This window comes from Pangasianodon hypophthalmus, chromosome 8, assembly GCF_027358585.1.
Source record: "Pangasianodon hypophthalmus isolate fPanHyp1 chromosome 8, fPanHyp1.pri, whole genome shotgun sequence".
NCBI lineage: Eukaryota > Metazoa > Chordata > Actinopteri > Siluriformes > Pangasiidae > Pangasianodon > Pangasianodon hypophthalmus.
The window spans coordinates 17,846,588-17,860,359 of record NC_069717.1 but is presented as its reverse complement, the minus strand read 5'-3'; the positions used below and the strand labels follow the sequence as shown (position 1 = coordinate 17,860,359).

General features: G+C 37.3%; 1 protein-coding gene across 1 annotated transcript in view; it reads right to left on the bottom strand.

Annotated features, from left to right (window-relative positions):
• Positions 1–6,031: 6,031 nt before the first annotated feature.
• The window catches only part of plat (plasminogen activator, tissue), a 34,841-nt gene continuing 27,100 nt past the window's right edge, over positions 6,032–13,772 (bottom strand). The window contains exons 13-15 of the mRNA XM_026925786.3: positions 12,217–12,357; positions 11,974–12,122; positions 6,032–11,740 (exon numbers count right to left, since the gene is read on the bottom strand). Of these exons, the coding sequence (XP_026781587.1) occupies positions 11,579–11,740; positions 11,974–12,122; positions 12,217–12,357 (452 nt within the window). The 3' untranslated portion in view covers positions 6,032–11,578. The remainder of the gene's footprint in view (positions 11,741–11,973; positions 12,123–12,216; positions 12,358–13,772) is intronic.

The following is a 13,772-nucleotide window of genomic DNA, read 5'->3' as shown; positions in this document are numbered from 1 at the left end:
ATAACACCAACTTCACGATGGTGTCTTCGGGTCAGAGGAGTTCACGCTTTGAGGGTTTGATGCTTTATAGAAAGCTTAGAAATGCAGTCATCCCTAGTTTACAAAGACCACAGTGACAATAATCGCGCAAAATGAAATGTTTGGAGAGCCTTTTATTGGGGATTCAGGGCGAGTGTTAGTTTTTACCAAACTCTCCAGGTTTTCCATCACTGATCTCCTTATTCCCTTACGGTTAAGTTGACAGGTATGTGAATGCATGTTTTGCGCTTAGCTAGCTAGATATCTAATGTTTTTCACATTTCAATGTAGACATTATGTAATATAACATTAGCTAGCAAGCAGTGAATGATTTATATGTATCTGCTGAGTTTGTCTGAAAAGTAGCCAACTTCCACGTCATTTACCGATAGTCGCTGAGAGTGGGGGTAGGTTATCTAAAGTTGTGTCATTTCATAAGGGTGTATGTCCATGCTTGATATATTATTGTAGTCAATAATTTATATTTAATGAAGGGGTTGTGAGGATGTACTGTGGCATGAATGCATTTGTAGCAACATGCTGGCTGTATTAATCTCAACCGTTTCACATAATAGAAGCCACATGTGAAAACAATGACTTCGAAATACAAAATAAAAAAAAAAAAGCATATTTTCATGATAATTTAATATAAATCTATGTTCTATGTTTTCAGGCTCTGATGAAAAGTCTTGTGTCTTTTATTAGGCAATGTGTTTGGATGTAAAGTCTGTCAGCAAACACTGTTCACCCGATGTAGAAGTTCAAGTTCAAGTTCAAGTTCAAGTGGAGTTTATTGTCATTTCAGCCATATACAAGTACATAGAACTGTTAGTCATGAAATGCAGACTGCCAAGGGGGTTTACTGTAGTGTTTATACTGGCTATTTACATCCCACTACACGCGGAGTTAGTATCCTGTAGTTAGTATCCGGAGGTAGTACCCTGGAGTTTTCCAAAAAGTTGATTTAGTGAATAACCCAGACATGTTAACTCAGAGTTCCTGAAAATCTGGGATTTTTTGTGAAGTTGCAACTTGTAACTCCCGTCTACAACCAGGAAAAAACACAGAAAACATCCCTCAACTGGAAATTTCAGAAATTTTCCTTCCCTGTTTATTAAGTGACGTCAAATCAAAGTTGACTGTGTGAACAGTATGAGCGGCCATGTTGATTTGACGTCACTCCTGGGAGTTGAAAAGTGCCTTCTTCTCTACTCTACTTCTCTACTTTTAAATTAGTTTACAGCAGTATTTGGCTTTAGATCAGTTAATATACAGACGGTACTTAGTTAAATCTTTAACACTGGCCATACTAATCGCTGTTTGGAGAATATAAACATTAGAGTTGTCATTAACATTAGCTTGGTGCTAAGCTACTTGCTATTGTCTGCTGTTGTTGTACTGCAATTTCCATCTAAAATGTAGCATGAATATTTGAAGTTCACTATTGTAGAACAGTAACAATAGACACTCAGGCATATGACTGTAAAACTGCGGTTAAAGTAGCTTTTTATGAGCTTTATGTGCTCTGACAGGGCAGACAAAAACATGCTTTCATTTCTTCCCCCTTCAGACAGCCTGAGGTGGGGAAATGATTTAATGTTATTTCTAGGGCTGTCAATCAATTAATTTTTTTATCGTGATTAATTGCGTGATTGCCAGTAGTTAATCGTGATTAATTGCAAATTAATCACACATGTTTATCTGTTTAAAATTTATCTAAATCGAGATTTTTTTTTCAGTCGTTATACTGTTATAAACATGGGAGTGGACAAGATATGCCTGCTTTATGCAAATGTACATATTTATTAATGCAAAAATCAATGACAAAGATTGTGTAGAACCCCTCAAAGGTACAGCATTTAAAATAAAAAATTCTGAAAATCAAATCATAAGTCATGGCAAACTCAAGACCAGTTAATAAAAAACACAGATATTCCAGGAACCCATACAGGTCCAGCATTTACCAATTTTCCATTACTTCAGTATAGAATAAAGATCACACCCTGGGTCCCTCACACTTCTCAAGAAAATTGTGCCCATGCTGACCCATGTCCACCGCCAAAAACGCCTACAATGGGCATGTGAGGACCAGAACTAGACCCACTTACGCCTACCTGATCCACCTGATGTCATCCAGATTAGGATGGTTGGATAAAAAGGAGAAGGGCAAGATGGAGAAGGGCTTTAAATTGTATGTTTCAAGTTATACTGACAACTTTGAGGGTAAGTATTCTCAAGCTAACAAGCTAGCTAGCTTCGTTTGTGACAGTTCATACTCTTATACATTTAATTTTTTACCTTTTTTTTGGATATTCTGTTGTATAGTTACACTAATGTTATTATGTTAATAAAAGATGTATGATTATTTAGGACTATAAATGTCACTAATTTTGTGCCTTTTTTAAGTTTCTGATAAGGATCATGTGACAGGAGAGAGCAGCATGAGGGTGACTTGTTTCAGATCCATGAGGAGGTCAGAGAAGCCACAAGGTCTGAGAATAGGGAGACAAAACTAGAGAACGGAAGGAGAATTTATTGCTCCTGTGGGAGTCAATGGTTCAAATCATCACACATGAAGTGACGACTGCAGACTCTTGTATTAGGAGTGATGTTAAAATCCTAATGCCGGATATTGTGAATCCACTTTTTGCGTGTTTCATCGTCCAAAGGGAAATTATGGAAAATAAGCACAGAATTAAATCTTGAGGACACAGCAATACTGAGATGATGCACCTTCTCGCTGAAGGTATTTAAAGGTTACTAAAGTGTTTTTGTGGCGGTGGGGGCGTGGTCGAGCGTCAGCTGTGGGTGGAGAGTAGGCGGGTCGAACCGGCAGGTAACACGTGATGTTTCTCATCTGTGTCTCATTACCGGGAATCTATATATCTATGTCTCTTTGTGCTTTCAGGGACGGCCGTAACCAGAGAGTGGCTTGGCTGGTGGAGCCTGCCCCCAGAGTGCTCCAGAGAGCTCTGCTAAAGTTCCACCTGCCTCCAGAGTGTTCCTCCACACTCTCACACACTGGGGTTTTACAGATATGTTTTAATATAATACACTAAAATGCTATGTTACTATAGTTAATAATATATATCACATAATATAATTAGTTGTCATTGCTAGTTAATCGAAATATGACAGAAAGAGTCTACTACTACCTCAGTTTGCTATTGGAGGATACTATACTGGAAGCTCGTGCAGCCACTGAGATTTTAGCGGAAAAACGTAGGCAGTAGACCATGCATAGAGTCTATTTATATATTTCTGTGAAGCTGCTTTGTTACAATGTCCATTGTTAAAATTGCTATACAGATAAACTTGAATTGAATTGAATATGTACTCTGCCAAATTTCAACTCAGTAGGACTTTTGGTTCCTGAGAAACAGTTATTTGAACTTAGCCCCACCTCCTAGGTATGACACACCCCAAACTTTGCATATGGTTTACTGTACATATCTTTCAGGTTTCATGCAACCTTAATGAGTTAAACCCGTTTGAATAAATTAGGCCCCACCTCATAAGAATTAATGTGAATTGGCATGTAATGGCCATGTTGTTTACGAATGTCATCTTTTTTTCTTTTTATAATTATTGTGTTTCATATTCTGCCAAGTTTAATGACAGGACAGGTTTAGCAAAGTAAGTTTTGCATATTATGCAACTTATCACAAATTTGAGTGGGCAAAGCTAAATGATTCAAAATGCATTTCTTCTATAGATTGGGCAAACAAGTTAAAAGTACACTTTATTTTCCAAGAAATAGGCTTGGTTTTGTATGCACAAACATGAATAGTGCCCCCCAGTGGCCACTTTGAGTGAGACCGTATCAGATAGTTGTGGCTCCTGACCTGAATTTACCCAGCTCATGATGAACCATCAGTTGTAACCCTGTCAAATGCCTGCTGAGTACTGATTGGCTGATGGCAGACATGTTTTTTAAATGTAATTAGGCTATTAGCAAAAATACACTTACAGATCACCACAAAGATGCAACATACTCAATTTTGCATGCTCCACTTTGCAGATAACCTCAGAATCTTGTCCTGTACATGCTTAAGCTTTGTGAAAAGTTAGGTAACCACTCATGAGGTACAGCTGTTTCTGTAAATTAGGCTCCGCCTCATTAGAATTGATTGACGTGTGGTGGCCATATTGTTTATAAATGTCAAGATTTTTTTGATCATTATTGATGCTTATAGATGAGCAGCTTGACAGCAAATTTGTGAAGATAAGCCAAAAATCCTAGGACTAGCTTGCAGAAGAAAGTTTTTCAAATTATGCAGCATCTATTATGGTGGAATTTAGTGGCGGAGGTCTTGATCAATTCATCTTAATACAAAGAATAAGAGGAAAAAAGAATTTTGCCTCTACGGCCGAGTTCTCATGATATAGGCAAAAAAGTAAACACATGCGCTGTGGCACCACCAAGAGGAGCAATTTCATTCTGCTGAGTAGCGGTTGAGATACTGCATCTACCCATCAAGTTTCGTGTTGATGCACTTTACGGATTAGGCTGCATGATTTGTTTTAAGGCAGGAAAATAATAAATATAGCAGCAAACAGGGGGATCCAAACACCACTGTGCAGATCGCACAACAGGTAGCTAGTTCTTACCAAGTTGCATAGAACCCTAAAGCAAACATTGATGAACAAACTATGACGTGTGTGCTGCAATGTGATTGGTTGATGGCCCACATGTTTTTTGAAGTAACCTAGTAACATTAGAACATGAGTAAAGGCCTCATATTTTTTGTTTTACTATTGGATAATGTGTGTTTTTTGTCATATTTTCTTCAACCAGAGCATCTATATGCTCCAATTTCAGGCATATATGAATTAATGAACTAAATGGACTCTACTGTGGTCTCTATAATAAGCACTGCATCCCTAGTGGGCAGATACAGACTATTGTCAAACATGAGGTCTTCACGTGCTGACTGTGTGACTGACCTAGGGTGCATGCACCAGCTACGAATATGTGAAGCTGTATATTAATTAAATATAAACTACAATATCACAAGCTATAAAAAGACACTACATTCATTTATATTCTTTATGTAAACACTAAACTTTAAATACAAAGTAGTGGCAGAATTCACTGTAACATCCCGTACTAATGCCAGAAGCATAACCGCATATATCACCCTAACATTACCATATTATGCATACTTTAACGCATATTATGTATTAAATGCATACTTAACTAAAGTCAAACAACAATGAAAATAGCGCAGTCATACTTATTTAATATGCATGCACAATATACCTTACTGAAGGTATGTAAACTCACCAACCGTTAAATAATCTTAATGAACTAAATAAACTTAGCACTCGAGTCTATTACTCTTCTCACAGTAGCGCTGAGTTAGGTGATCGGGAATGGCGAGCTCTGGTTGGTCAGTCCAGTCAGTGCTGCGTAAAGGGAACACAGCCGCCTTAAAACACATATCTCAGCTGAACACAAACAGCTTACCTTTCCTGGTGATGTATGCACACAAACACACACAGCCCAGTGTCCAAAAGTCTGCCTTTTTCTGGGTATGCAGTTTTGCAAAGGCTATATTTCTCCCCCAGATGTATGGATTAGATATTAAATAGTAATTAAAATAACTTAACATAAAGTTTTCAATTTTGACGAAGAATACTCAGAGCAAATGTAATCTTCCTATATCAAATATTAATTAAAGCACATGGCAAAAAGATGCAAGAAGACTCAGAAATGTTTCTGATATAACAATTTTTACTCTATTCCCTATAGTTTGAAGATATAAACAAACAGGTAAATTCATTTATTATAGTCACCCCTTCTGGTGGGTATGGGTCATTTCATTTGCCAAAGTAGGGGGTGGTATATGGGAGCTAACTAACAAATTTGGTGGCAAAATTTCAATGATAACCCTGTCTTATAGCTGTTTAAGTAAATTAGGCTCCGCCTTGTTAGAATTGAATGACATGGCAGCCATATTGTTTACAAATGTCAACATGTTTTTAATACTTATTGACTTTCACACTCTGCTGAGTAGTTTGACACCAAAATTGTGAAGCTAGGACAAAAATCCTCAGACAAGTTCTCAAAAGTATGTTTTGCATATTAAGCAAATTATGAGTGGGCGGAGGAAATTTTTAGGGAGCATGGAGAGAAAGCACAGGAAAAAAGACGTTTCTATTTATTTATTTATTTATTTATTCACTATGTATTGACAACGTTTCATGTCTGTAGGACCTGTATGATCAGTTTTAGCAAAGAAGAAGAAGAAAAAGAAGTAGAAGAAAAATCCTAACAAATGCAAAAGGGTTCCAAGGACTACATGCTTCGCCCCTTAAAAATCCTTAAAAAAAAAAAAAATTTTTTTTGAAGAAAATGGCTTACTGTTTATCCTGTCAAATGCCTGCTGAAATCTGAGTAACTGCTGGTGGACATGCTTTTTTGGGTCATCATCAAAGATCCACTTGCAGATTAGCATACAGATGTAGTAGACCATGTTTCAGCTTGATCGGACGTATAGTTCTTGAGAAACACTTATCTGTCCTTAGCCCCAAACTAGAAATGACCTCAGAATCTTGTCCTATATATATATAGGACATGTCTGGGCTATGGGGTAGGGTGGCTAGACGGAAGCCCTTTCTCACAAAAAAAATCCAAGCCCAAATAAATCAACCCAAACCATCTGCTAAAATGTGTTATGGTCTGATGAGACCAATTCCATATATATTCCATATATATATACAGGTAGGTTTCAAGTTTTGTGCAAATCCATGCAAAAAGTCATGATTATTGTACCATACCAAGCTTCACCTTGATCAGATGTGTGGTTCTTGAGAAAGTTCTGAACTTAGCTCTGCCACTTATACATAACCAGGCCCCAAACTTTGCAGATGACCTCAAAATCTCTGCCTGTATATACAGTAGATATAAAAAGTCTACACACCCCTGTTAAAATGGCAGGACATTCTTCCTTGCAAAAGAAATCTTACTCTGTGAAATTGGCATCTCCTATGCACAGACCTCTACAGGTCACCCCACAGATTTTCGAATGGATTTACAGTTCCCTCTGAAAGTACTGGAACAGCAAGGCCAAATCTTTTTTTTTTTTTTTGCTATACACTAAAGACATTTGAGTTTGAGATCAAAAGATGAATATGTAGATGACAATAGATCAGAATTTCAGCTTTCCTTTCCTGATATTTACATATAGATGTGTTAACTTAGAACATGGCACCTTTTCATTTTTCAGAAACAACTTGTTTTTGAGATATCATGCCTAAGGATCACTCCACAGATTTAGTTTGAATTCAGGTCTGAGCTCTGTCTAGATCATTCAAAAACATTGATCTACTTTTGGTTAAGTTATTCCTTTGTTGATATGAATGTATGCTTTGGGTCATTGTTGTGCTGAAAGGTGAAATTCCTTTTCATCTTCATCTTACTAGCAGACACCTGAATGTTTTGCACTAAAATCGACTGTTATTTGTAGCTATTCATGGTTCCCTCCACCTTGATAAAAGCTCCAGTTCTGGCTGAAGAAAAGCAGCCCTAAAGCATGATGCTGCCACCACCATGCTTCACCATGGGTATGGTGTTCTTTAGGTGATGTGCTTTTTTTTTTTTGCCCCAAACATACCTTTTGGACTTATGGAAATATTATAGCTTTTGGAATTGGTCTCATCAGACCATAACACATTTTAGCAGATGGTTTGGGTTGATTTATTTGGGCTTGGATTTTTTTTGTGAGAAAGGGCTTCCGTCTAGCCACCCTACCCCATAGCCCAGACATGTGAAGAATATGAGAGATTGTTGTCATGTGCAGGAAATAATCAGTACTTGTCAGATATTCCTGCAGCTCCTTTAATGGTGCCGTAGGTCTCTTGACAGCCTCCCTGGTAAGTTTTTGTCTTGTCCTTTTATAAATTTTGGAGGGGCTTTCTGTTCTTGGTGATGTCACTGTGGTGCTCCATTTTCTCTACTTGTTGATGATGGCCTTCCCCGTGTTCCATGGTACATCTAATGTTTTGGAAATTCTTTTATACCTCTCTCCTGATCAATATCTTTCAACAAGTGAGATACCATGCATGCTTTGTAAGCTCATTGCAGACCAGCAGGCTTCAGCAGTCGGATGAAACCCAGATTTCAACTAAACTACAGAAACTACAGAAACAGCTGATCTTAAATGGGGTTAATCAGAATAATTTCACTGACAGCCATAAAATTACTTTTGAACATGAGATTGAATGTGATTGGTTCATTCTGAACACAGCCACATCCCCAAATATAAAAGGGTGTGCCCACTTATGCGACCAAGTTATTGTAACTTTATTTTACCTATATTTCTTCCTAAAATTTTTCTGATTGTTTTCACTTAATTTCTATATATTGTAATTATACACTGAGGGTGGAAAAAGTTCTGACGTGATTTATCTTGGTTTCATTTTTTCCATGACAAATACCTGCCATTTTAACAGGGGTGTGTAGACTTTTTATATCCACTGTAGTTTATATAATTGTTTGTTTATATTTGGCTTTATTTGTTTTTACTGACTTTTTTTTTATTACAAACAGGATGGAACATCTCATGAAATGATCCAGGAACAGGGATCAATTAATGCATACTAAGCTCAGTCTAAAAAGAAGGCTCTTGTGTAATCAGTTTTGAAAAGGTCAAGAAAGATGCCTTTTTGAAGGTGCAGAAAGATGCTTGCTGGGGGCAAGCCGGTGTTGTGGTAACAAGCTCCATAATGAACTTGGTAAAATAATGAACATTCACAAAATTGCAACGAATGTATAATGAACTTTAAGAAGTCAGACAGATTTAAAATAAAATAAGTTTACTTAAAAGGTAAAATCTAGCAAAGCTAATGCACAAGAAATGTGGAATTACATAAAATATATTTACTGTTAAAGAATACAAAACAGAAGTTACTGGTGATAAATAATTAAATATGAACTTAATACAATATTCAATATTTATAAAATAACTTTGTTGAAATATAAAGACTAACACCATATTCAAATGATGTGGACTAAAATCTGATTGGACAAAGTAACAATAAACATGCATGACCTGACCTAAAATATCTAGGATCAGCCCACTTGACAAAAACCCTTGTTTCTGTTGCATTTCTCTGAGCCAGCAGATACTTAGCACTTAAAAAAGGGAAAATAAAATTAATTGCAAGGAAATCCAAAAAAAGATCAGTTTAAATAATATTGTATAAGTAAATTTTATACAGTCCCCTCCAAGTATTGTAATGACAAGGCTAATTCTATTGTTTTTGCTATACACTGAAGACATTTGGGTTTGAGATCGAAAGATGAATATGAGAAGGTAGATCAGAATTTCAGCTTTCACTCCTGAAATTTACATCTAGATGTGTTAAACAACTTCTAACATGGCACCTTTTGAACCCACCCATTTTTCATGTGATCACAAATATTGGACTGTGTGATCATAAACATGTGACTGACAGTTTTTTTTGTTGCCCAGATGTGCTCTGTTAGATTGACTGTTTAAACAATTAATAGCTCTGAATGTCTACTCTTGGTTCGAGCCCTGGGTTTCATCTGTCTAGACTGCATCTGTTGTTAAAAAGGATCAACCAACATCAAAACCAGAGAGCTGTATATGGGGGAAAACCAAGTCATTTTGAAGTTGAGAAAAGAGATTGGAAAATGGATTAGAGCCATTACATAAGCATTGGGCATAGATAATACAACAATTTGGATTGTCCTGAAAAAGAAAGAAACCACTGGTGTACTAACATCCAGATATCAAACGGGTTGGCCAAGAAAAACAACAGCCATTGATGACAAACACTGTGAGAGCTGTGATGAAAACCCCAAATACAAGAGTCAGTGGCATCACCAACAACCTCCACAGGGCAGGGGTGAAGATATCCCAATCCACAGTTTGGAATATAGAGGCCATACCTCAAAATGCAAACTAGTCATTACCAGTAAGAATCGGAAGGCCAGATAGGATTCAGCAAAGAAATACATAGATGAGCCACAAAAGTTCTGGAACCAAGATTAACCCCTACCAAAGTGATGGCAAGGCCGAAGTATGGAGAAAGAAAGGATCTGCTCATGATCCAAAACATATAAGCTTGGACAAGCATGATCGAGGTAGTGTCATGGCTTGGGCTTACATTGCTGCTTCTGGAACGGGCTCACTAACCTTTATTTTTATGTAAGATGTAGCAGCAGAATGAATTGATAAGTCTACAGAAACACTGCCTGCCAATTTTCAGAGAAATGCATGCAATATAATTGGGAGGAACTTCATCATGCAGCAAGACAATAAGCCAAAACACACCGCCAACAAAACAAAGGACTTCATCAGGGAAAAAAGTGGAAAGATTTAGACTGGCCAAGTCAATCACCAGAACTTAACCCAACTGAGCATGCATTTCAATTCTTGAAAAGGAGACTGAAAGAAGAAATGCCCCAAAACAAAAACAACTTAAAGAAGCTCTGGTACAAGCCTGGAAAAGCATCACCATAGAAGAATGTAACAGTTTGGTATTATCAGTGTGTTGCCTGGCTTGAGGCAATTATACCAAGCAAGGGATATGCAACAAAATGTTAATTGTTATTTACTTTAATTTACTTTAAGAATATCTGCACACATGAAAATTGGGTGGTCTGCCACCAAAGATGCCATTTTCTAAATTTAACACATCTAGATGTAAAAATCAGGAAATAAAAGCTGAAATTCTGATCTATCATCTCACATTCATCTTTTAATCTCAAACTCAAATGTTTTCAGCGTATAGCAAAAACAAAAGAATTGGCCTTGCCGTTCAAATACGTCTGGAAGGGGATGTATGTACTAGAAAGCTACTAGGCAGCCTATACGATAACTGTGTACAAATTTAAATTTTCTTTTACAATATAAAGTCAAATAAAAGGATAGTTATATGGGAAAATATATTTGAAATATTTAAAGATCAATGTACAATATGTGTGTTCTGTGCTATATCCTGTGCTCTTCACCCAACAATGTTATCATATTTACCTAATATTAAGTAAATATGACACAATAACAGCCTCTGTTTTACAGTCTGCACAATGGACAGAGGTTGTGTCTTCACAGGATAAAGACATTGGCAGTTAGGCACTAAAGTTACACTCACATTAGGCTGTAAATATATTTATTGTGATACTTGAATATAGTTTTAACATTTTAATCATTTCCATTTTTCAAATGTAGATTTTTATTGGCTGGACTTTTGACAGCATAATACTATACACATATGTACATATTACATGTGTACATTTGTGTTCATATTCCACCAATATCACCATTTGAGTGTATTGAGGTTGTCTTGTGGAAATAAATGAGGAAAATAACTGGAGTAGAGTCTACATTTTGCTAGGATTATCATCATTGATGACTTTCCTCCTTCTCCCTTGTAACCATTTCATCAACTCCTCTTTGAGAATCCACTTAGAACCTGCTTTTACATGAAACATGTCTGTGCAGCAGTACTAATGTCAGTGTAACTAAGACAATTTCAAATTAGTCCACTTTTAGCCACTGGATCTTGGGCTTCGTTAGGGTTCACATTAGTTTGATCTCATCTTGCTGGAAATCCAGGTTGTGTACTTTGTAACGCGTGTGTAAACACCTGGCATGTCTTTCTTTCCACATCCATCCCCCCAGCTGATCAAACCTATGAGGGTCATCCGGCTGTCCTTTTCACAAACCAGAGGACCACCTGAGTCACCCTACAAATAGAGAGAAAATTAAACAGAACTGCTAATGACAACATGTTTCACTCGTGCCAAACAGAAGAGACACAGAGAAGTAAATTTTTTATCTATCCAGAGTTACAGTAGATTGAAAACCAAGACAGAGACTTTTCTTTTTTACAATAGTATTTATGCGGTACATATATGCATTTCAACAAAACAACCATTATGGACAGTCTTTTAGTGGGGGATGAGCTCAAGTTCATTACCTTGCAGGCGTCGTCCAGGCCACGTGTGTCTCCAGCACACAGCATATTCTGTGTGATTTCACGCCCAGAGATCTTCTCTGGCACACACTGCTCCTGGGGCCAAAGGCGCACATGACCCTGTTTTACTCGCTCAGAATAGAATGGAGAAACTGAGAAATAGAAATGACATCTTTAGACATTAGTTCATTGATCAAGAAAATCTTGTTTTATCTTCATGTTACAGAGGGAAAGCTTAAACCTTACATTCTTCGTCTTTGCCATAACCAGAAATCTCACACTCCATCCAATCTGGGAGAACCATTCCAGGTTCTGGTAAACAGATAGGCAGCACCTCTGGAGAATGTACAGCACAGATGCCAACTGAACTCTTCAGCTTTAACAGAGCTGTTAGACAAAGAGTGAAATGAAAATTAGTATTTAGTCAGAATAAATGTGACCATATTTATATAAAACAAGGTTTTTTACTAAAAAACATGGTGTGCCTAAAGTCTTAGGCACCCTGTTTTTTTTAGTAAAAAACTTTGTAATAGATTTTTATTTTATGACTTCTACATTATCGAATCAGTACAAAAACATTTCAGATTTCCAAACATTAGTTTTACAGCACAAAATTAAATGTTACAGAAAAATGTTTGTATGTCAGTAAAGACAGCAGCATATTATGTAGACATTTCAGACAAAAAACATAATGAAGGCTGCTGGTTTTTTCATGCAAAAATAAGAAGCAAGTGCATCAGTCAAAGTCTCCAGAAGAACTGTGGCAGATTCTGCAAGATGCTCAGTAAAACTTGCCAGCTAATTTCCTTATAAAACTGCACAAATTGTACCTGAAACTACTAATTTTTTTAAAGCAAAGGGTTGTCATACCAAATACTGACTTTGTTTCATTTATAACGGTTTACTGTTCTTTATAGTATTTTTTTAATGGAAAATCATTTAATTTTATTATTAGAGCATTACTAGAGCTTCACACTGCATCTGCTGGCTTGTCTTCTTCCCAAAGTGCATCCCGGTGCCTCTAAGCGATGCACATGCATCTGGCTGTCCACATGATGTAAAAGAAAATGTGATTCATGAGACCAGGCCACCTTCTTCTATTGCTCCCTGGTCCAGTTCTGATACTCATGTGCCCATTGTAAATGCTTTTGGCGGTGGACAGGGGTCAGCATGGGCACTCTGACCGGTCTGCAGCTACACAGCTCCATACGCATCAAGCTGCGATGCACTGTGTTCTGACACCTTTCTATCATAGCCAGCATTAACTTTTTCAGCAGTTTGTGCTACAGTAACTCTCCTGTGGGATCAGACCAGACGGGCCAGCCTTCATTCCCTATGCTCATCAATGAACCTTGGGCGCCCATGACCCTGTCTCCAGTTCCCCGGTTGTCCTTCCTTGGACTACTTTTGGTAGGTACTAACCACTGCATATCGGGAACACCCCACCTGACCTGCCGTTTTGGAGATGCTCTGACCCAGTTGTCTAGCCATCACAATTTGTCAAAGTTGCTCAGATCCTTAAGCTTGCCCATTTTTCCTGCTTACAACACATCCACTTTGAGAACACTGGCTGCCTAATATATTCCATATATATATATGTATACATTCAGGTCCGGAAGTATTTCGACAATGATGGAGTTTTTGTGATTTTTGCCTTTATACAATCAAGATGTGATCGAAGTGTAGACTTTCAGCTTTATTTTAAGAGGCTCCACAAAAATATGACATTTACCATTTAGGAATTACAGCCATTTTCAACAAAGTACCTCCATTTTCAGGGGCTCAAATATATTTGGACAAAG